The 24,257-nt window shown below is 42.7% G+C and overlaps 1 protein-coding gene across 2 annotated transcripts in view; it reads right to left on the reverse strand.

Moving 5' to 3' along the window:
- The window catches only part of Filip1 (filamin A interacting protein 1), a 151,751-nt gene that overhangs the window by 61,841 nt on the left and 65,653 nt on the right, over positions 1-24,257 (reverse strand). For both annotated transcript variants that reach the window (XM_057768845.1, XM_057768844.1), the window contains exon 2: positions 23,267-23,545. In XM_057768845.1, the coding sequence (XP_057624828.1) occupies positions 23,267-23,539 (273 nt within the window). In that variant the 5' untranslated portion in view covers positions 23,540-23,545. The remainder of the gene's footprint in view (positions 1-23,266; positions 23,546-24,257) is intronic.

A 24,257-nucleotide genomic window follows, 5' to 3' on the forward strand; every position in this document is an offset into this window, starting at 1 on the left:
AGTCTTTCATACTGATTTGGATTAGGACTGAGAAATACAGATACTGGTTTTTCAGAAGAAAAAGCATTAAAATTTAAAAAAAAAGTTAAAACAAGATTGCCTAGATATAATTTATACATGAGATTTATTAGAATCATACAGCATTGTGTTCCCCTGGGATGACTGTGTTTTCTTCTCATTTCAGTCCCTACCTAAGTAAGTTCAATATTTATTCCATACAGGTGAACAGCTGGAAAAACTATAATTTAATTTAGACGAAACAAAACAACAACAATAATAAAACCTCAGCCATCCTGACGCAGATGAATATTTGCTAGAGGAAGAGGGGAGAGGAGAGAAAGGAAGGGACAGGAAATGAAGGGAAGGGAAAGAAGGGGAGAGGAAGGGAGGGAAGGGAAAGGAAAAGAAGAAGGAAACAGGAGGATAGGGTAGAAGGGAACTGGAGGGGAGGGGAGGAGAGAAGAGGAAGGGAAGGGAAAGGAAGAGCAGGGAAGGGAGAAATAACGAGGATTTGGCCCTTCAGGAGATACAGTGTGGTGGAAAGGGCATCCTACACCTGAGAATCTGTGCTAGAAATTTACAACAGTTGTGTGACCTTGAGGGAATGAGCCAGCCTGTGAACCCAGTCTCTTCATGCGTCAATGGACACAGCACCAGCAACTTCAAGGACTGTACTTGACCTAAAGTGTGTAAGGTACCTGGTAAAAGGATGTCACCACTCTGGCCCTCTGGGAATCACACACTGTGGCTCTGCTGGTCTGTAGCTGTGGGGCTTGGGTTGGTTGAAGCTGACAAGAAATGTATGTGCAGTTGCTAGCGGAGTTCCTGGCATAGAGTGGCTGTCCACTAAAAACCATTTCCTCTTTCCATTCCTTCATCACAGTGAACTGGCTGATGTAGAACAGCTGGACCAATTGGGCAACACTACAGAAAGAAAGCCTTTCCACAGACTAACTCAATAGGTCAAAGCTATGGGTAGTTTTTTCTTATTCCCATTGCTTTCATATCCCATTGACTGCCAAAGCACTCATAACCATACCTTGAATTCCTACACCCTGAGCCTAACAGACTGATGGCAGCCCAGGCCAGTGTGACCAACCACCTTTTCTGAACCACTCTTTTTTATTTTTAAAATTAATTTTATACATGTGAGTGTTTTATCTGCATATATGTATATATGTGTCACATGGGTGCCTGGTGCCCAAGGAGGTCCTAAGAGAAAGTTGGTTCCCCTGAAACTGGAATTAGGGATGGTTGTGAGCTGCCGTCTGGGTGCTGGGAACAGAGCTTGGGTATTCTGCCAGAACAAGGGTTTGCAGCCCTAAACCACCTTTCCTGCCCAAGGAGTTAGACTACACTGTCCGAATCTGCAGTTCACTCAGTGTCAGAACACGTCGCCGCAGACACAGTGTTTCTTTTCTAACCCTCTCTTAGCATCGTTAATGCTGCATTGATAAGAAGCACATTGTATACTGTCATGAGTGCAACAGCAGGCCGTCTACAGATGAGGATGTAACCAAAGCCACATCTTTTGGTATAGGAAAAGAAAAGTATAATAAATTAATAAGTATAAAAAGGAAACGCTTATTTTCCATTTTTTTAAAAAAAATTATAATGTACCAAAAAAGTTCCCACTTGATTTGGAATATCACTTTTTAAATACAGGCAATTCTTTAAAGAGCCATAGACATGGCCAGTTTATGATGTGCTGATGTTTTTCATAGACAAGCAGTGTATGTATGTATAGAATGGATTTTATTCCCCTTTACTCTTTACCACCCTGCCTTCCTCCTCCCACTGAGACTCTGGACTCCCTAACTAGTGCCTTTCTATGTTCGTGTCTCCAAGTGACCTGCAGTATACATAGGAGTGTTCCCATTAAAACGGCAACTCACTAGAGGTTACACCTCTGAAGAAAGTGGTGTGTAAGCAAACCCAGAGTCTTTTTTTTTTTTTTTTTTTTGATAAAGTCTTTCTCTGAGTAACCCAGGCCGGCCTCAAATCTACAGCAATCCTCAAGAATTATTATATTCTGGGATTGTAGGTGTGCACTACCCTGCCCGGCTCTCATTCATACCTTCAAATATGTTACTTGGGGGCAAGGAAGTGATTGGTTGATATTCTATGTTTAAAACAACAACAACAACAACAAAAAAGCTGGCAAAATGAGGAATACTTGTAATTTCAGATCTGGAAAGGAGACAGGCAGGACTCCTGGGAGTTGCTGGCTAGTCACCCTAGCCTATTGGAGAGTTTCAAGGCAGTGAGAGACCATGTCTCAAAAAACAAGGAGAATGGCCTCTGAGGAATGACACCCATCCATGGCTGACCTCTGAATGCCCCCCCCACGAACTACATATCCCCCCAAATATGCCATTTAAACAAGAGAGATGAGCGTTATTGGACAAACATGATGCCATTTATAACAAAAAAAAATTAGAAAATCTCTTCTATTCTGAAGCATTTGTGTAAAATATAGAGCCTTCATAAAAGAAGCTATTTTAAAAGTATACATCTAGTCTAAGACACTTCTTTCTGTAGTAGACTCATATCTGTCAAAGGGCCGAGAATACATAACTGCTGGGTGTTTGGCTGTATATGCTCATCTATGTCATACACACGCACACACACACACGCACGCGCGCGCACACACACATGCAGGAGCGTCTCTGAAGATGTGGAAATGGTACTGCACTCATGAACTTACTGAAGCTGTATTTACCTGTACCAGACCTGAACAAGCTCACGGCAACACTACCAGTCAACATTCTAACAGGCAGCACTAACTGGACTCAGTGGATTTAATAAAGGTAGAGAGGATATGGAGATGGAGGAGAAACCCACTGGGGTTCAGGAGACATCGGAGGGGGAACTAGGGGATAGATACAGAATATTGTGTACCTGTACAAAGTTGTCAAAGAATAAATAGAAGATACGGTAACAATTGAACTTTCAGAGATCCAAATGATACAACTTATACCCAAAGTTGGAAACAAAAGAAAGGGAAAAAAAATGCCACAACATTGAAAATATTTTCTCAGGTTTCCAGACTTACAAATAGTTTATATTTTTCTTTATAACTTTTTTTATAAAGATTTATTTATTATGTATACAACATTCCTTCCATGTATGCTTGCTTGCATGGCAGAAGAGGGCACCAGATCTCATTACAGATGACTGTGAGCCACCATGTGGTTTCTGGGAATTGAACTCAGGACCTCTGGAAGAGCAGTCAGTGCTCTTAACCTCTGAGCCATCTCTCCAGCCCCTCTTTATAACTTTTTAATCAGTACTATCTTCCCCAAAAAATTCTTTTAGAGATTTTGTCCCTTAGGTCCCATTATGAAATTTGATACCACAGACACACCACATGCATGTTTATGTACTAGGGTACTTTTAAGGGCCATAAACCATCTAAAATTCTTCACACATCCTTCCCAAGGTCCAGTTTTCACCCTCTGGAGAACAACAATGGTCTCACTGAGAACACACGTTCTAAGTAATATAATTATAACTGGTTTTATTTAGGCAATCATATAAAACATTTTAAAGAAAGATTTGTAATAGCTTGTTTCAGATCAAAGGAATGTGTATGTCTCTGATAGTGGGATATGTGGCATCTGAAATTTTGAAGCTGGTTTTCTATTAACAAGCTTTTATGTAAGGGGAAATGTTTCAGCCAATAAAAGCCTAGCTCTAGACACCTAACATGAGACTAACATATTCTGCGGGGAAGGACAGAGTTGAATTTAACAATAACCCATACTTCACTGCACACGGACAAAAGTCTTATTAGGAACATTAATGTGTTTCTCTTATCCCCACCGTACCCAAGGAAGACTGAAGCTCTGAGAGATTTCACTTGCACACGCTGACTTTAGTAAGAAGGGAGGGTCAGACGGAGCGATGCGCTCTTGTCGTTCCAAGCTGCAGAGCAGGTGGGCGACCATTGGTGTAGGAGTGAGTCTGCTGTGAGCACACAGTGAAGGGAAGTCAAGGGAGAGGCCGTGTGGCTTCCGGGGCTGACCTCATCCGCAGCTGAAGCCTCTGCATCTGTTGCCATTTCCTCGCACCGCATCACTTGGCTGGCTCGCGACTCTCGCCAGAACTTTGAGCCTTGTCATCTTTTTAGTATCTTCTCTAAGAGCAGCACACTCGGATCAGGCCACAGCTTGAGTCTGGGAGTCCAGCCCTCCATCTCCCTCTCTGCTGCCCAGAGGCCCCTGGCCAAGCCACGACTGCTGGAGACAGCCCCGCAGAATGACTTCTCGCACTGCACTTTGAAGTAGATGAAATATGCACTCGTGGACATTCTTCTGTTATTTCCTGTGCTCACAGCTTTGGCCTCCTTTAGTGCCAGAGAAAGTGACGTCACTTTTCTCTGAAGAGAACAGACCATCAGAGATTTTTTTTTTCTGACATAATTAATTATCTGGAACTTGATGCTGGGCCAGAAAATTCTCAAGGCACAGCCCCCGAAGAATTAACTCTGTTGTGCGCCCTATCCTTCAACTTTTAAAGAGGCAGGGTACCAGGTCGTTTTCCTTAGTCACTGATAATAGTGTTTTTGTTTGGCGATATCAAGTAGCTGAGAGTGAACTAGGGCACTATTCTATGATTTCACCAGGAAGACCTTCCACTCAGTGGGCAGCAAACTCCAAAGGTCACTGCAGATTGAGGACACAAAGCACAGTTTGTAGGGCTTAGTCTCAAGGGTTACAGGAATACATCTCAATTACTGGATAGATTCTAGGGGAACTCATGGATGCACAGCCAGAAGAAGATGATTAACGACGTTAATCATCCATAAGGTGGAAAGCTCGGCTTCCCAGCCACAAAAGCGTAAAGCATTAGCATGTTTAAGACTGACACAAGGTAAGAAAGCGCCAGAACAACGATGACATGTTCTGAGAGCTTTCACATATCTTTTTACATAGATCTAAAACAGACGAGCCCGGTCACCGGAGGATGATTCCTCATTGCTCTGCTGCTGGGTTTATGAGATTATGTAAACGAGATGGCACTCGTTTCTACAACTGTGGCTCTGTGGGAAGCAGAGGGCACTGTAGAAGACAGAAAACAGGTGGACAGGCTCTGACGGGTCCAGTTCTAGCTCTCTCTTCCTGGGCAAGTGATAGGAGTCTCCGTGTTCTCAGCTTTGATGGAAGGAAATTAAGATAGTTAAGTCTGTGTAACCCCAAAGAGTTGACTTATACCACTGCTTTTTAATATAGTAAAATATTACCCTCATCAAAGAAATTAGCACTGATCAATTTGAATTGCGCTTTAGACGTTTAGACCTCTGACTAAGATTTTTAAAGATTTGAAATTATAATGTAAAATACATGTAACGAAAAACAACATGACAGATGAGCCTAAAGAAAAAGTGAGCTGGGTAGTGGTGTTGCATGCCTTTAATCCCAGCACTCGGGAGGCAGTGTGGGCCCATAGTTCATACAAAATATTTACAGGCAGGCTCTCTGGCCATGCTTAATTTCCAAGGCAGCTGCAATCCTGCCAAACGAGCTAGCCACCTGACCAAGGCCAGGATGTATGGCTCCTTCTCCTTTGTTAAAATGTAGATCGCCTGGGGAGAGATGTTAATTCCAAGGCTGGTGACTGAAGGTGCAGGTGTTTTCAGTAGTTCCGCGGTCCCCCCCACCCCCCACTCCTGGAAAGAGAATATTAATGAGTATCTACCTTGTGTCTCGTTATTTCTCATGCCTCCATACCAGTCGAGTGAGGGAAAAATAGTTTCTATATTGGGGCCTACGGACCCTGACAGCAGAAGAAGAAGGATCACAGTGAGTTCGAGGCCAGCCTGGTCTACAAAGTGAGTTTTAGGACAGCTAGGGCTACACAGAGAAAGTACATCTCTAGAAGAAAGAAACAAACAAAAACAAAAAACAAATCAACAACAACTCCCCCCCCAAAAAAAAAAACAAAGAAGAAAGGAAAAGAAGAAGGATATAGATATAATACATCCTCCAAATTCACTCACAGGGGAAAATGCTATCAACAGTTTAAGGTAGATCATTCCAGAGCAGTGACATACACATTTTCTCCCCACCACTTCCTAATATTATACGCCAAGAAGTATGTGCAATGTTTCACAAATGCGATCTCACATAAGCCTCACAACAATGTTTTAGACAAACACCACTATCACCATCACTGTGTAAATGAACCATCTGAGGCTGGTGCAGAAAAGATTGGTAATCTGACCAAGTTGCACAACTGGAAAGGGGTGGCTTCAGGATATCAATCTAGGCAATCTAACTTCAGAGCTGGCATTTTTTATATCAAACCATTCTAGTTCTCTATATGCACATATCCGTTAGACCCTCTCAAATTATCTGTCTGTCTGTCCGTCCATCAGTCCATCCACCTGCCCATCCATTCATCTATCTATCTATCTATCTATCTATCTATCTATCTATCTATCTATCTATCTATCTATCTATCTATTTACCTACCTACCTATCTATCCATCTATCTACAGTACTGGGAGGAAAACTTAGAGCCCCAACAATGGTAGGCAAGTACACTACCACAAACTACTGCCCACAGCCTACCATTCAATTGTTTTTAAAAATCTTTTATTTCTGTGTGTGTGTGCGTGCGTGTACCTATGGAGTCCAATCCCCTGAACTCGGAGTTGTAAGTAGTTTGAATTATCTCAGGTGAGTGCTAGGAACCAAACTCTTACAGAGGTAAGAACAGCAAAGATCTCTTAATCACAGAAATATCTCTTCAGCCTCTTGTTTTATTTTTTTACTCAACAATAGTCAGGGAGTTAAGAAGATTGAAACTCCATTAACACTAATACTTAATTCTGTTTAAGCCTCTGTTATACACCTCTTTTCTCAACTGGGTCTTTTTCAGTTTTCTCAATTTATCTTTTTACCTGAATCCATAAACCAAAATTTAGATCAAATTCTAGTACATTTTTCCCTAAGAGAAGAATCAAATATACGGGTTATGTTGATCTTGAGTTCCACGTAGTAGATACGTTCGTAAAGATCTCCACTGTAATTTGAGTATAGTAATCAAACTCAAATCTTTTCCAACATTTATGTAATTTGTTCTAACTTCCTCTCTGGATAAACGTTGGGGGACAAGCCAGTCATGGTGGTATATACATTTAATCCCAGCATTTGGGAGGCAAAGGTAGACAGATCTCTGTGAGTTCAAGGACAGCCTGAGCTACATAGCAAGATCTAGGACAACCAGGGCTACATAGAAAGATTCTGCCTCAAACAAACAAACACCACCACCAAAAACAACAGTTGGGGGACCAAGCTACCTCTCACCTTTCCACTATCTCCTGCCCACTACTGCAAGAGCAGTTATCTATCTCCTTCCATTACTTCTTCCCCTGTCTCCCTACCTTCTTCCTCCCTTCTATGTGTTAATTTACTCATTTAGCAGATGTGTGTAAGACCTTCTGTTAGCTGTTGTGGTGATTCCACAAAACCCCGTGCTCACACAACTTTACAGATTACTGGGAGTGAGATTTGGGAAGGCAATTGCTACTGCTAATTATCATCAAACGACCTTTTAGACGGAAGAGTGGAAGGAAAGTTCTGGAGCTTACAATAGCTGATCGGTCACCAGGACTGCTAAATATGAGTTCCAGTTTTTGTTGGTGATGGTGTAATTTTCCAGCCTAATGACTTCTTAGTAGGCAAAAGATTCTGAAAATGTAAAGTAAGAAAGAACTATAGTTTCTTTTTAGTATATTTTAACTGTGTCTGTCTGTATATGGATATGAGCATGTGAGTGAGGGTATCCTTAGAGTCCACAGGCATCAGACCCCCTGGAGCTGAAGTTACAGGTGGTTGTGAGCCATCCAATGTTTGTGTTGGGACTTGAACTTGGATCCTCTCAAAGAATATAATGTTCTCTTAACCACAGATACATCTCTTCAGCTCTCAAGGACAGAACCATGTTTTTTTTAAATTAAGGGCACAAAGGTTCAGAGAAGTCAATGATTTTTTTCCAAATAATACAGCTAATTGATTTTTTTTTAAATTATAGATCATAACTTGGGCCTCATCCTCAGACCAGAGATCTCTATTACGTTAAATTGCTAGTAAATACACAGCAATAGTCTCAAGTAGTAATTAATTTATATACTGATCAACTAATTTTCAAAATGTAAAATGAGAATTTTTTCTGAAATAAGTAGTTTATATATTTGAATGTTATTGGGTACATCAGAAAAACGTTGTATATATGTTAATGGCCATCTATGATTATAAAGTCAGTTATCATCAAACAATTAGCTGGTATCTCACTAAAATGTCACAGAGCGTTCAAGTACATTATTTACTCATTAGCAACGGGAATGTAGTCAAAGGGCTCAAACATCTAATTCATCATTCTTACCTTAATATTCAGGTAAATGTGTATATAAAGCATCATTTACAGCATGATTTCCCCTATGTGCACTTCCCATAGTCAACCAAGAACTGCCTGGTGGGTTTGACAGTCCACTTGAGGGAAGATGATGGCCAGCTTGATCTTGTGACAAGCTTGTGAGTAGCTAATTCCAGTCATCTATCATCCAAAATAGCAGCAGTTAGGTGAGGCATGTGTGCCATGGTCTCACGTCTTGTCTTCCCTTATGAATTTTTGCCATAATAAATTAAAAAGAATGACATTGATTCTGATGTTGGAAACATTTGTTACACTAGCTGTTCTAATATTGCCAATGCATCTTCTCTTTTCAAAACCAACGACCAAGGACCACTAGTCAAATTTAAGCTTAATAGCTGAAAACTTCTAGGAAAAAAAACTTTCTAGATTATGATAGAATGGACAAGATGGCCCAAAGTCCCCTTGGCTTGTTTCAAGGTCCCTACTGTTTATCTGCACTCACTGAACGGCCAGACATTATTGCCTCAGACAATTGATATGCACTGCTCTCTGCGAGAATTCTGTGGTCAGGCGGCTCATCTGAGCTGTCATCAAAACACTTTGTCATCCATAAGTGAACGGTCAGATCAAAGCGTGGTGACGATGACTGAATAGAAGAGGCAGGTGGGTGAGGTAAGACAGCCCCGCTGCCAGATTTCTCAGCACTGAACTCATCATTTCGTGTTTAACGTGGCCAGTCTGATTAATGGAATTATGAGAAGATCCCTGGGTCCCTTTCACATTTCTCCATGGCTGTAAAGACTAACATGTATGTAGGATAGATACCCTCTTTCTACTGACACTCTTTACACAGGCTTAATCCCAAGAGCTAATCTAGAAAAAGGGCCCAGAACAACAGGGACACGCCTGTTCTAGTCAAAGTCCTAGTGGCATGATGTCACATCCATAGAGATCAGTTCTGAAGAAAACCATTTGAAATCATCTCTTCTTCATGAATCTGTCATTGCTCTTCTAGCTGTATCTCCAGAGAATTTACCAAAGCCGCGAGTGAAAGAATTACTCATTTTCTTCTGATACAAGCTCTTGGTATTTGGGGCCCAACTAAGAAAACAGAAAAATCACCCCCAAACTCAAATTGGCCCGTGCCTCTCCCTGTCATCACCACTTCTGATCATGCATCTTTCCTATCGTCCTAACTTTTCTGACAGTGTTCTCTGAAACTCAGTCAACCACAAGCAAATGTGGTTATAGTTGCTAACTCTCCCGAGAATCTCCCCGGCACTTCACTGGTCTAAGGAAGGCATTCATATTTAGCAGCACGTTGGAATCACAAATCATTGAGAGTACACATATACACATGCCCAGAAGCAAAAGCACATATCCATGCCTGTGTGTGAGGGAAGATGCCTGGCTTTTGCCTCCAGATGTTATTAAACTGCTATGCACAAGAACCACTACCTAAAGAAAACACAGTGATTCAGAGTGGATGGTTCCTCTTCACTCTCCTTACTCCAGTGGGCTTGGAAGTGACAAAGATCTCCTCCTTGTTCTTGATCACTGCTCCAGAACATTCTCTCACACCAGAAATATTCTGTCATTGGTTCTCATGTCATCAACGAGACCAACCAATTTCCTTTCGCCATTTTGTATTCATTTGCCCTTTGATTATCTGCTCTTCTTCCGTGCAGCTATTGCCTCTGGGTTATTCACAAGTCGATAATTCCCTTGGGTCAGCGCCTGTGTTCCAGCTGCTCCAACAAGCCAAGCTCCATCAGTTATTCTTAATAGATCAATTCAAAGAGTCAGATTAATGGTTAAAAGTAGGAGAAGGAGATTCACTAGTGTGGCCACATTGGAAAGAACAAAGAAATTCATCGGCACCCCTCCCCTCAAGCCCATCTTCAGGGCCCTAGCATGAGGTTTAGATCGACGTTGAGGGCCTGAGCAAGACATAGCCAACAAGTACGGCCAATGTGTGGCCGCACCCATCGCTTTCCCATCCTTGTTTAGCTGCCAATCTCTTCTGCAAGGCGGTCTGGCAAGTAACAAATCATTTGGTCCACTGTCCAAAATGAGAGGCACAGTGTCTTTTAGGATCCTCATATTCATGGGGCCAGTTGCACTCTGACTTTCCTAGCCCCCGAATCCTCTGTTCAAATGATCTCTCTCTATACTACCTTGGCTAATGAGTACTTCTATACTCATAATCTAGTTGTCTGGTATTATAAAAACTATAATCATCTATAATTTCAAGTCTGTACCACCATCTCAGCTATTTGTCATTGATTGTTTCTAGAACCTTAAATCTAACAGGATTTGATGATGGCAGAATCTGTAAGCCACCGACTTTTCGATGCTTTCACTGGCTTTCATCCCTCCTTTCCCACCATGCTCATTTTCCATCTCCTCTTGCCTCAGTTTCCACCGCAGACATCTTCATTTTCCTGCTTCTTCCCTCACTTGATTAAACTCTCTAGGTCAAACCACATATATCCTTGTTTAAACCTAAGACTTCATCGCTAACGTTCGATTCTCTATCTACAGCCGAAGCACATCCTACCACGTTATCAGCCTTAACTGGCCAGCTAATGCTACCAACAAATCATTCCTATTGTTCCTGGCCCCTCTCACATACTTTCCCATCCCTACTTCTCCCTCATCAAATTACTCAACACATATTTCCTATTACTCCCCAGCTTACCGAGAGAATCCAGACAACTGGGAACAAACTCCCCCAATATCCCACTACCTCATGTCCCACTGTAGAACACTCCATAGAACACATGTCCTGTGTGAAGCATTTAAGTATTAAAGGCATGCCAGTTTCTCATGGTGGACGCTGGGGCCTGTCCTCTCCACTGCTCAGCCAGGCACCAGCATCTGTGCTCTTACTGCAATCGTAATAGCTCATTTGCATTGGCCCGGGTGTAAGTCAGCTTTGCCTTGCTGCGACAGAACACTTGAGAAAGAAGGCTGAAGGAGAACAGATGTGTTTTGTTTTGGCTCAGCATTTCTCAGAAGCTCATGGTCTCAGCTCAACAGCTTTCAGGCCTGGAGTGAGGCTGCATACCTTGACAGAAGCATGTGGTAGCCAAGAGACAAAGGAGCATGGCCTAGATGCCACTGCGTCCTTTGGATGCTGTATCTTATAGAAATCTATGCCCACACAGAGATATAAATACAACAGGTATATAAATACGAGTCTGTTTCTATTGCTTGTGTGTATACAGTTTCAGGGAAGAATACCTTGCCAATAAGGGGATGGTCCTTAGAAGATGCTAATCCCCCTTCTTCAGCAGTCATTAGTGCCTGTAGTTCTTGGTCTAAAGGTGGGACCATGTGAAACTTTTCCCCATCGACGTAATCTGCCCACTGATGTAGCCATTGCTTGAGTCTCATTTATGCAGTCTTTTCAAGAAGAGACTTTCACAGTAAGCTTCATGGCATTCTGTAATGTATATGTAAATGTATCCACGGGAGCTGCATTTCCCACAGTCCAGTGATCTCTGCATTGTGCCCAGTTTCTGTGATGGTCTCATTTGCTGAACGAGAGACTTCTTTGATAAGGACTGAATCTTTACCATGTGACTCTTTGAAGTATAAGCGCACACAAACACGCAGTTATTCTTCGCATCAGAACAAGACCCTCTTGTGACTCTACTTCCCCTGCCAGACCTCGCTTTACCTTTCTCCCTTCCTTTCTGAGAAACTCACTGAAAGAGCAGCTTGTACTTGCTCCCGGATTCACTCCTCAAGATGAGTGGGATTTCTTTGAACGTGTTCTCCTGAGGACTGTGCTGCAGTGGCTCCCCTGAAGCCTCCTATGAAGGTAAAGTGTGATGTCCCTGCCGCTAACCTCAACGCTCAAGCCCCATTCTCCACTCTCCTTGCTCCAAAGTGACACATTTGCTTCTTCTTTCACAGTGCAAACTTGAACGCTGGGACCAGGTGCTAATTTCCTGCTGAACCACTCATCCCCAGTCTCCTCTCCTGACTCTATCTCATCTCTCCAGCATCTTATGCCAGACTTGTCTTCTCCTTTCCCACCCGTAAATGTGTTCTCTTCGTGATTTCACTCAGGAGCCCACAGCCACAATCACGGCCTCGTTCTCTTGGCATTTTCTTTTGACTCTTTCAGCCGCTAACGTCTGTGTGACCAAACGTCCTTACTAACTGCCCTCTGTTTCAGTATATAGTGTGCTTCCAACTCTCCCGAAAAACCCAACAGCTACAACAGCCACAGACAGAAGAGTAAAATAGTGCGCTTTGAACTAGAAAGAGTCCTAGATGGATTAAATACTTCAGTAGGAAAACTACAGGGGAGTGTTATTACCAGTAGTAAAATTCTAAAATAATTGCTTTCTTCATCTAAGAGAGAGAATCCAATTTTGATACCTATTAGAGCCATAAATGGAAGATTAATGTCTGGTTAACAACAGTTACCATAAATTCTACAGAATAAAAAATGTTCCAAAAGCAAAACAAAAATTACACAGAGAAAATCTTTGACTTATTGCCCATGTCATAAAGAACTAACTGTTATATTAGTATAACTTATTCATGTAAAACATCAATTTTCCAGAGAACAGATTAGTCAAATAAGTGGAAAGACAGACTCTCTGAGAACATTTGAAAAGATGCTCAACTTCATTCATAAGAGTGTAAATTAAAACTATGAGGAAATACCCTTCCATCTACCAAACTGTCAAAGGAAATAAAGCATCTAGCTGATAAAATACGAGGCAGCAGTTTTTGCCGGCAAAAGTGTGAAAACATAGAACCATGCAAGGCAAGTAAGCAAAAGCCTGAGATAACACGCACCTTGGAGTCATCGGTTCCATGTTTGAGGATTTAACCCACAGAGAATGATTTGCATGTATGATAAGATAAACATAGAATGTATGCATGCAGCACTAACATGGTAACCAAGATTCATGTATACACAAACATACACAAGAACAATAAACGTTTTAGATAATCCCCATATAGGGCTGTGAAATTGCAAATGTGTTTTCCTAACCACCAGTTCTGAAATCTGGGCGAGAGCGGCATCTGTTATGATTGGTACACATTGTTTCTTGCTTCCTTTCAGGCCCTAACAGAGCAAGCATTTCCAGATAGTAACAGCTGCTGTTAGGAAAACATGATAGAAATCCTGCTCCGAGCAGGCAAGCACATGCATTGTTAGTGTGCAGGACTGGCCTACAGATAGAATTACATGTGAGCTGGAAAGCCCAGGTAACAAATATTCTTTGTTTTTTTTTTGTTTTGTTTTGTTTTGTTTTTTTCGAGACAGGGTTTCTCTGTGGCTTTGGAGCCTGTCCTGGAACTAGCTCTTGTAGACCAGGCTGGTCTCGAACTCACAGAGATCCGCCTGCCTCTGCCTCCCGAGTGCTGGGATTAAAGGCGTGCGCCACCACCGCCCGGCTCTGAGACAGGGTTTCTCTGTGGCTTTGGAGCCTGTCCTGGAACTTGCTCTTGTAGACCAGGCTGGCCTCAAACTCACAGAGATCAGCCTGTCTCTGCCTCCCGAGTGCTGGGATTAAAGGCGTGCGCCACCACCGCCCGGCTCAAATATTCTTTTTTAAAAAAATTTTTTTCGGGGATATTTCATATACGTGAGCATGCAGGTGCCCAAGGAAGCCAGAAGAAGGTGTTGGGTCACCCAAAACTGCTGGTCCAGGTGGCAGTGAGCCCCTGGATGTGGGTGCTAGGGGCCACACTTGGTGCCTCTGTAAGAACAGCAAGTTCCTTAACTATTTAGCATTTCTCTAGTCCCCAAATAGTCCTTTTAATTCAGAGTCTATGCCCTTCCTTTTTTTTTCCTTTTTATTTATTTTTTATTCTTTTTTAATTAAAATTTCCACCTGCTCTCCGTTTCCCATTTCCCTCCCCTCCTCCCAAATATTGCCCCCTCCCCCCAGTCTCCTCCCCCTATCCCCACTCCTCTTCTCCTCCCCCCACACCATTCCCCCTCCCTCTCGATACTGAAGAGCAGTCCAAATTCTCTGCCCTGAGGGAAGACGAAGGTCTTCTATCTACGTCCAGGAAGGTGAGCAACCAAACAGGCTAAGCTCCCACAAAGCCAGTTCATGTATTAGGATCGAAACCTAGTGCCATTGTCCTTGGCTTCTCATCTGCCTTCATTGTCCGCCATGCTCAGAGAGTCCAGAATCAACCCATGCTTATTCAGTCCCAGACCAGCTGGCCTTGGTGTATGCCCTTCCTTTTTATCATACATGAATATCCTGCATTTAACATGTGGAACCTTTTAGAAAAAGTAAGAGTTCACTTTAAAAAACAAAATTTTATATTAACCTGTTGGCGTGATGAGAGAGCCTATGCTGGAGAAGCCTGCAGTGTAAATATTCCTTAACATGAACCAGTATAAGTCTTGTCAGAAAGAAAGTACAGAAAATGATGGACATGAACTCACTTAAGTGAGGAAATATGGTCCTGGGTAGGCTGAAGAGATAAAAGCATTTGGTTAGGAGAGTATTAGGGGAAAGGAGGCCTTAAATATTCTGTCTAAGTTCATCAGGGATAGAGACTCTGCCGAAAAGTCAATGGCTATATACAAGCGCAGGCACTTTCATTCATCTAATTAAAGTGGCTACTTAAATTAATTAGCAATAGAGAGACGACTCAGAGGTTGAAAGCACACTGCCATTCCCAAGGACCCAAGTTCAATTCCCACATCCACCCTGGGCACCTTAGGAGCACCTCTAGCTCTAGCTCCATGGCAACCAATGCCCTCTTCTGGCCTCCACAGGTACTGCACTCATGTGCGCAAACCAGCACACAGACTTGTGCATGCATACAATTAAAAAAATAATAATAAGACTATATGTGTGTGTACTAACAAAGTCAAAATACAACTTCTTAGTCTAATTAGCTACATTTTAAGCAATTACAAGCCACATGTGACTAGTACAGAACCTCCTTTCTTCCTCAGAAGATTCAGTGAGTAACACAGGTCTAGTTTGTTCCTGAGCTGCAGTGTAACAGGGCCCCCAGACCTCAGCATAACTGATTCCATAATGGAAGTACCACTCAGGGTGTAAGACTCAGCATGTAGATAGCACTACCAGGCAAAACAAAGACCTAATTAATCAATTCATGGTTCTGAGAAAGTCTCTAAATGTACTGGCCTTGCTCTTGGGCTTCCATAGTTCTGTTTCTGGCTAGCTGCTCTTGTTAGCTGAAGTATGTCAATCCAGAACATGGTTTTTGTTCTTAAAATCTTACCCTGAGAAAAGTTCAGGGCTACACTGAGATCCTAAACACACAGTGTAGTCACCGGCTGACTAATAAAGACTTTCTATTGGCTTAGATCTACCCGAGCAGTCTTCTCTAGTGGGTACCCCACAACAGGAGACCCAGCAGTACCGATGTGTGCTTGACCTCTCCCCTGGAAGCCATTCTAAAATCAGGAGTCCCTTCTGCTCCAAATCCATTTAATGTGCACAGACCCTGATTTTACTCAAAATTGGCTCCATACAACAAATACACATATACAACAATAATGGGGGTTATTGACATAGATAATTGGAATAATTAGATAGAGTTTACTCAGCTGGAATGACCGATAGAAAAAGCAGGTCACAACAGAGAGGAGGGGTCTCCATCTTTAACTGAGCCCCTGGCAGACTGTTTGCTTCTGTCCAGATTCCAGCAAACAATAAAAATACTTTTCTGGGAGATTTTTTTTATTAATGTGTTTCCCCCCACCCCTACTTCTCAACACAATCAGAGTTCTGCCCTGAACTATCAGTGAGTACATTGTCCTCACTGCAGACTGATTCTATTAGGAACGTCAAATCCATTCCACCGCAAACAGTGAAAAATCAGACAGCAGAGCTCTTTGTCAAAATGCAAACAATACTGCCACCAGATCCTGAGGCTTTACAGTCCACAAAAGGCCAGATCTGGTCTTGATTTTAATCAGAAAGCAGCCTGTCTTTCTGCCTCCTGAACTCAGTGAAGACATGCCATGCCCAGCACTCTGATTCTGTCAGTGGTGTGAGATTTCACCGGGCGCCTTGCTCAAGGTGACCTCAGTCTGATCTAAAGATGAAGCAGTTGAGAGCAGGTGAGTCATCGTGCTAAAAAGCCAGAAAGGGTAACTGAAATCCAGCACTTCAGAAGCATGGGGTTTCTACCAGAGGCCACGCCCTGTGACAAATGGAACCCATTTGGAAGCAGAAAAGCTGTAGCCGAAGAAAAAGGTGATGTATTGCACCCCTTCGAGACGAGCCTGTTGTGCTTGGCTGCACTGAGTGATTCCATCTGAGTTGATGATGCTCGTCTTCAGTGGAGTATGACAGCTCTTTTGAAAGATGACAAAAGGGGGGCTGGAGAAACGGATCAGCAGTCAAAAGTGCATAAGGCTGCAGGGACCTAAATTAGCTTCCCAGCAGCCTCAGGGCATCAGGTGGCTCTCAACAGTCTTAACTCCAGCTCCAGGGGCCCAGGGCCTCAGGCAGCTGAACTGCTGTTGTGCTTGCACACAAACACATACATGTAATTAAAGATTGATCCAGCCCCCCCACCCCAAAAAGATTATCAAAACACACAACCAAAGCAACCCCAACCAACCCTGGAATCAGTATATGTGTGGTAGAAATATCATTGCTAATATTTATGAGCATTCTCAGTAATTCAATAACAACATGATTTTGTATATGATGCTTATACTTTACATAATTCAAATGTGTTTTGAACACATTAGAACATCAGTCTTGGTCTGGAGAGAAAGCTTAGTTCATAAAGTTCTTGCATGAGCACACACATGTGCACATACAACACAGAAACCTTCCTCCGTTCACAGGCATAATCATGCATACGCATACTAAAATTGATATTATGAATGTTTCAGATGGTGTATAGCTATTAAAACATTTTGAGATTATCAGTCACCAATAGACTAACAAGGATCATATATGCCCAGGCCCTTTCTAGTTCCTTCTTTAAAGTTTTTGGTTTTTTGGCAACATAATATAAATATATAAAACACTTGTAAAACATATATAGATGGGACGCTATGATTGTACCTAACAAAATTATGCAGGATTTCAGAGCAGAACAAGGACAAGTGTTGAAGGGGGAAAAAAGCATATAAGAGACTTCACAAAGGAAGTAAGCCTTTGGTGGTCTCAAAACACATACAAACTGGTTAAAAAAAAAAAAAGTAAAGGATAACACATGACAATTTTCCAAAAGAGACCAAATTTTGTCTTGCAAGTATTCTCAGTGTGAAAGACACAGGAGATCAATTCCCCTTGGAATGGTGATAGTGTTTGAGTTTGTGTTTACGAAGGTGGGTGTGAGTTGTAGGAGAGTGTCTACCCTGCCTGTTAGGGTAGGAATGGTCATTTAAAGAACATTAAAAATGACTTTTCATTGTTAAGGAGTAAATAGTTAACAGAGACTACCAACCAGCCTGAGCAATTTCATAAAGGCTAATAAGGCTGTCATACAAATTCCTAAGCAAAAGAAAATGACATAATCAAGAAGAAGATGCTGGCAAAAATTGTCCCTTAGTCATCTGCTGACCTCTTGACCTCCAGTTCTCATCTCTGACCAATGATTACAGACATGGTCTCCATTCCAAATCTGCCTTCATCATAGGTTTAGTCCCTACCTAACCTCACTATTTCTTCACACCATTAGCTCCAGCTGCCTTCACCGCTACTTCCAAGACCACACTCAGTATCTAGCTATGTTAGTTAAGTCACTGTCACGTCAAAACCTACGTGCAAAGAGGCACATCTCCCGTCTCCCCAGCACTCTCTTGGTCATTCTCTGTTGGCCTGCTCATTCACACAGTAGCTGGCAATAGCTGGGTCCTCACCCACTCTCTCTACTTTCCTGTTCTTCTGTCTTTCCACTGTAGCCACTCTGACAACTTTAACCCTAAACTCAACACCATGAACCGTGTCTCCTTTTAAAAAGAGCAGTTACGGTGCAGATGCAGTCTCAGTCCCTGTACGTCTCTCAGTAGTGACCATATTATCCATGACAATCTTCATCTAACACCTCACCCCCACGGGGGACGGGGGATGATTCAGCATGTAGGGATCTTCTTAAGGACCAGTGATTAGCCCACACCTCTCACTGGGACATCACTTTACTTGAGTGAGAAGAGCTAGCCTGTCCGGGAGCTCTTTCAACTGCCTTCTCCTGAGAAATCAAAGTTTTCATCTTCTTGTTCCGCAGAAGATGGAGGGTTTTCCTCCATTTCAAGTTCAAGGTCCAGGTTAGTTCCCAAATCATGACTTTGATTCCTTTTCCTCTGTCCCCTCCAAGATTCTGTCATCAACAATCCTTTCACTGCCTATATCCTTGGCACTGTTTCTTTATGGTCATGTAACCTTTTAACCTATCAATACAAGTAAAGTCCTTTAATCATAGAAAACCTTCCCTGACGTCATTCCCCTCTAGCCACTATCCTTTCTTTGCTTTCATTGTTCAGACTTGTCCAAGTAGCATCTGTATTAACCAAATTTAGCAACAATCATACTAGAAGGTAGGAAATCCCCCTGCATACACCAGGGACTGAGGCGAGGCCCAGAGTCAACATTGGAGGGCTAGGCAGCAAGCCTTTAAAATACTACCACATTTCTCTGTAGGATTTAACTTTCAAGTCACATTGTTTACATCTCTTAAAGAAAGCTCAAAGTAGAGAAAAGGAATGTGGTCGCTTCAAACAGAGGTTAACATGTGTATTCTGAGGGCTTTTGCTGTGTGAAACATGTTTTACTGCTCAGCTAAGGAGGGAAGAAATTAGCCCCACAGCCATGTATGAGTGTTTATTTCGGATTTAAATATCTCTTAACCATTTTTTCTAAATCCTTAGATTTCTGGTAGACATGACTCTCTATTTCCTTAGCTTCTTTCCCTGACTCTCCCCACTGACAGCAGGCTTAGAATTGTAGGGATCATTCTGGAAAGCATTCCCAGTGGATTCAATTCAGAGGGCTCCAGTCTTCCCCAGGCAGAGCTCTCTGCTTAGACTGATGGACCTCTCAGCTCTCTGACACCTCAGGGTACGATAAAGAGGGTCATAAGTTTGAAAAACAGTAAGTGTTTGAAGCTCTGTCATAATACTGTTCCTCGAATGTGGTAAAACAATCACTATAAGTGATTATTAATTGAAGTCCGGAGAATAAATGAATTGCCTTGGTGAGAAAGAAGGGCAGAGAACAGGATTCCCGCTAGTAGGTGGAGAAGTGGCAGCGAACAGTGAACAGACTTAGAGAAAATGCCCAGGAATTCTGAAACGGCAGGGCAGAGGGAGCTAACGTCTTTTGTGCATGTTCGACTGTTTCATAAGCCGTGTTTGAAATACATCACCTTCTGCCAGTTGCCTAGGGTTAGAGATCGATTTCTCAGTGTGTCAGCAACTGTGTGACGTAGCCTGCAGAACGCCGAAGCCAACACAATTCTGATCTGTTACCTAACTGTCTTACCTAGTTTTCTCCGAGTCTCTGTATAAGCAGGGAGAAGAGAAAAAATCATAAGAACCAAGGGAGAAATAATGAGACCCAGTTTGAGGGGTTTTCTCCCTAACATGTATTGAAATAGATAAGCCAAGGGAATTTACAATATTAAGGGCTTTTTTGAGGCAAGAAGATGAACTTATTCACGTCTTGTTTTTGACTTACTTTATAAGAATGTACTTTTTCCAAGTCTTTTGTGTTGTGGTTTTTATGATGTGAGGGCTACTCCCTTTGAAGTTTTGTTTGTTTTAGCACAGCCAAGTTGACTGGGTTCTTAAAAGTGCTATTTTAGAATAAATACAAGGAGAAATGAATCATGGGGCCCAAACAATGGTTTGGGTGCACAGTTTCATTACTTCCAGTTCAGTCTGGGAAATAGGTAACGAGTTTTTCACCCAAAGAGTAAAAATGGTCCAATTTATTAGAAAGCACGTGTTACTGGAAACAGTCAAGGACAGAACTGTAATAACAGAAACCAGTTTAGCAACCTTGATGCCAGTGACACTGGCTGGCCCTGGTGCTGAGACAACAAGCCTGTATCTGCCGAGGTGTGGCAGTGAAAAGTCTGGAAGGTGTTCTCCAACAGACTTCATCTTTGTCTTGTACCTTTGACATTGTAAGCCCATTTTCCTGTATATCTCCTTGACCTATAGATGTGTCCCCCTAAGGCTTCCTACTTGCACCACTTCTGTAAACACCAGCCACTGAGCAGTGACTACAAACCCCCAGACTTGCATAGTACCCAGGATGGGGCATTCTGACCGGCCCCATCTTTAATATTTGCAACACATCCAACTTTGGACTCTGATCTCGCTCTGCCCCTCGGATGAAACAGAATTCTTCAATTTCTCTTGCTTAAAAAGTATCTTTCCATACATCTTTGGTTTGTGATTTTACATATGACTTTATATGGAAGAAATTCTGGAGGTCAAGAGTAAATATAAAGTTCCCACAGTCTACCCCCATGTAAACACAGACAGGGTGTTGGACTGTATGTAAGACAAAAAATTTAGATCTATAGCAACTATGACTGAAGGACTGACCCTCCTTGGGCCAGGGGCATAGCTGTTTGTGATAGAAAGGAGACAAAAGGGAGTAAGGCATCCACAATTTGCACTACCGTAACCGTATCATATAGAAGCCATCTCTAGAGCAAGGGCTGGGATGAGTCACATACAGCCAGCCCACTAAGAGACTGGAGATCAGTGGAGGTCTGAGAAACAGCATACTAACTACTCCATGGACGCCGAGCGTCCCACAGTCCTGAGCTGACAATAACTTCTCAAAGCACACGCCTGCCTTTTTTCCCAGTCCCAGCCTTTTAGACAGAACGCTTTCCCTTCTCCTGGCCGACAAGCTTAGCAAACAGCCAGCACATTTTCATCAGCCCGCTCACACTTGCTAGTGTGAACAGCTTCCCGCTTTTACACAACACCCCCCTGCAACTTGGTGGTGCTAACAGACAAGTGTCTACCACAGAAACATCTCTGCATCTCGAGGTGCCTCTGTGTGCATGCGTCTGATGATTTGCTTTGCAGCTGAACTCACTATGGAATTCTTTTTTTTTTTTTTTGGTTTTTCGCAACAGGGTTTCTCTGTGGTTTTGGAGCCTGTCCTGGAACTAGCTCTTGTAGACCAGGTTGGTCTCGAACTCACAGAGATCCGCCTGCCTCTGCCTCCCAAGTGCTGGGATTAAAGGCGTGAAGTACCAGTCCCTTCACCATCACCCCTCTCCCTGATGAATGATACTCTCTACATTTTACTTTCTTGTGACTGACAGGGAAGACATGTAAGGAAAACATTCAATATTCAAAGAGATAAATTAAAACGCCTGTCTTCGGGACATCTGTCTACTTACTTCAGGTTCCCTGGAGTGTGAGCTTATCTTCTTCATACTAACCTAGAATTATATGTAGTACCACTACGTCCCCAATAGTCACGTGAGTGGCCTCGGAGTCCACCATGATATAATAGAAGTGCCTGCAGAAAGAAGGGCCTGCAGGAGCCACAGAGTCACAACAGCCGGCACAGCTGAAACCATGCGAGAAGGTGGCCTCACTACGGAAGGCTATGCAGGTGGCACACACACCCTCACCACGCTCAGTCCCCAGCCGTCGCCGGGACACAGCTGGCTAAGCTGGAGTCGTCATTTAATTCTACCCCATAAATGTAACAGACAAAACAATGACCATGTGTCTAGGGGCAGTGACATTATTTTTAGTAATGGTTGTGTTCTGGAAAGTCTCTCTTTTGCTGTGAAGTTTCAATGATTTTGTTCAGTTGTATTTGCTTGTGTTTTTCAAACTTTAGTTGTGTGTGTTTTGTATTTCTCTTCACCCCAGAGGCTTCCTTATCTGGACACACACACAGATGGGAACAGGCACACAGTAGCCACACTAACCATGAATAGGCTCTCTGGCACTGACAACACCAGCAAGGCAAGAAAGGGTTCCCTTCCTGCAGTTGCTAGTTTGTCCTTGAGGCTCCTACAAGCTAAAACCAAAACAAACGAACAAAAGACTAACAAAAGGAAAAACAATAACTTCATTCTTAAGTCATCCTGTCTTTGAAAAAAATATAGTTACTTTTCCTTTACTGTCAGAATTGTCTTAAGCTCAGAAATTTAAAAAAAAAATGACCTGTTTCCTGAATACCCCCAAACACAGACTTCTTGGGATGGTCCTGGCTCATGGAAGCTAGAGAAGTTGGTGTGGGTAGGCAGAAAGACCACTGGACCAAGAGCTGGGAGTCCTCTGTGTAGAGATCCGGACATAGCAGCTCTTGGCTCCCAGCCTTAGCTTCATTTGTAAAATATGTATAATGATGTCTACATTTTACTGAGGTCAAATGAAATGACAGACTTTAAAATGCTTTGGGAAACCATTCGGGCTCTTCACAATGTGATATATTCGCTAGGTCTCAATTCCTAAGACAAGGCAGAACCCTGAGGCTGAGAATTACAAAGAAATGAAAGGGACAAAGAAGAAAGACCGTTTCAGCAAAGCTCCGTGTTTCTTGTCCACTCTCCCTCCCTCCTAGAACACAAAAGTACTAAATGCAACGTGCCTTTTCCTATTCCAACATTTCTACACCTTTCAGCCACAGCCCTGACCAAATCGGAGAGCCTTTTCCAGAATCGGAATCAACTATCGCTGAAGTATATCATGGAGAAACGTGGTGCTTCTAAGGAAGCTGGAAACTGGAGTCAGCACCTGGTTACTTGTAAATTTTTAAACAAATACTTATTCGGTGAAAACCTGTGCCAACATTAGGATTTAGATATAAAGGAGGAAGATGCTCGCAGTCTGCCGCGGGATGGCAGCTAGGTCGTTACTCTCTCGGTCAGGAACTAGAAGCAGGCACCCTGAATGGTCTGACTGTACCTGTAGCTCCCCTTCCATTATGCTCAGGAGCTGGATGAGGTCCTCCTTGGATAACTCCAGAGACTTCTTAGTCTTTTTCTCACTTTCTCCAGATGGTCTGAGGTGCCGTTTGACAGTTCCTGAGGCCATGACATCATCTTCCTTCCGATTTGCCTTGTTCTTTTTTACCTCTTCTGAGGGGCTTTTATCACCAGCACTGTTGATGATGGAGGACTTGGAGCAGGAGATGTGCCCGTTAGACGGACTTTCTCCGCCTTGGTTTCGTGACCTCATTCCCACCTGCAACACATGAAAAGAGACGTTCTTCACCATCACTGAAATTATTTTTGTCTAAATACTTAGAAACTTATAGCAGTGTTACAACTTTGCCAGTAAAGAGAGAGAGAGAGAGAGAGAGAGAGAGAGAGAGAGAACAAAACTGGTAGCCTCAGTGAATACGCTATTAAAGTTTCCAGGAAAATGCATGGTTGGTCTTCAGGAAAAAGTAACAACATCTCAAGCCAAGATCAAGATTGGCATCAACTGTTCTTAGTCCCTAGCAATGTACCTTGAGATCTCCCTTTCCAAATCATTTTATTAATGAAATCAGCCCAGATGTGAATTCTCTAAATTCATAGCCAGCAATCCTAAACATCATTAAGGTTACCAAAAGCAATAAAAAACTATTGCAGCCCAGACAAATAAATGTGACTGTGGCTTCCAGGATGGGACCCTAGAATGCGAGACACGGCAGAAAGAAGGGAGGATGTCTGATGACGTCATGGGTGCTTAGTCACCAGCAATGCACACATCCTGTCTCTCTGCTGAGATTCCATCTCACTAAGACATCAGATATAGGGAAAACAGAGCGGATTTGTACAGAACTCACTGTATCGTGTTTGAAATAATGCTGAGAATCTACATAAAACCACTTACTGGAAGAATCAAACTTGAAGCATCACCAGGGGTGAGCTGAGCAGGACAATAACAGGAAAATCCTAGAAGGGACAGC

The sequence above is a fragment of the Chionomys nivalis genome, chromosome 4, assembly GCF_950005125.1.
Source record: "Chionomys nivalis chromosome 4, mChiNiv1.1, whole genome shotgun sequence".
Classification (NCBI taxonomy): domain Eukaryota; kingdom Metazoa; phylum Chordata; class Mammalia; order Rodentia; family Cricetidae; genus Chionomys; species Chionomys nivalis.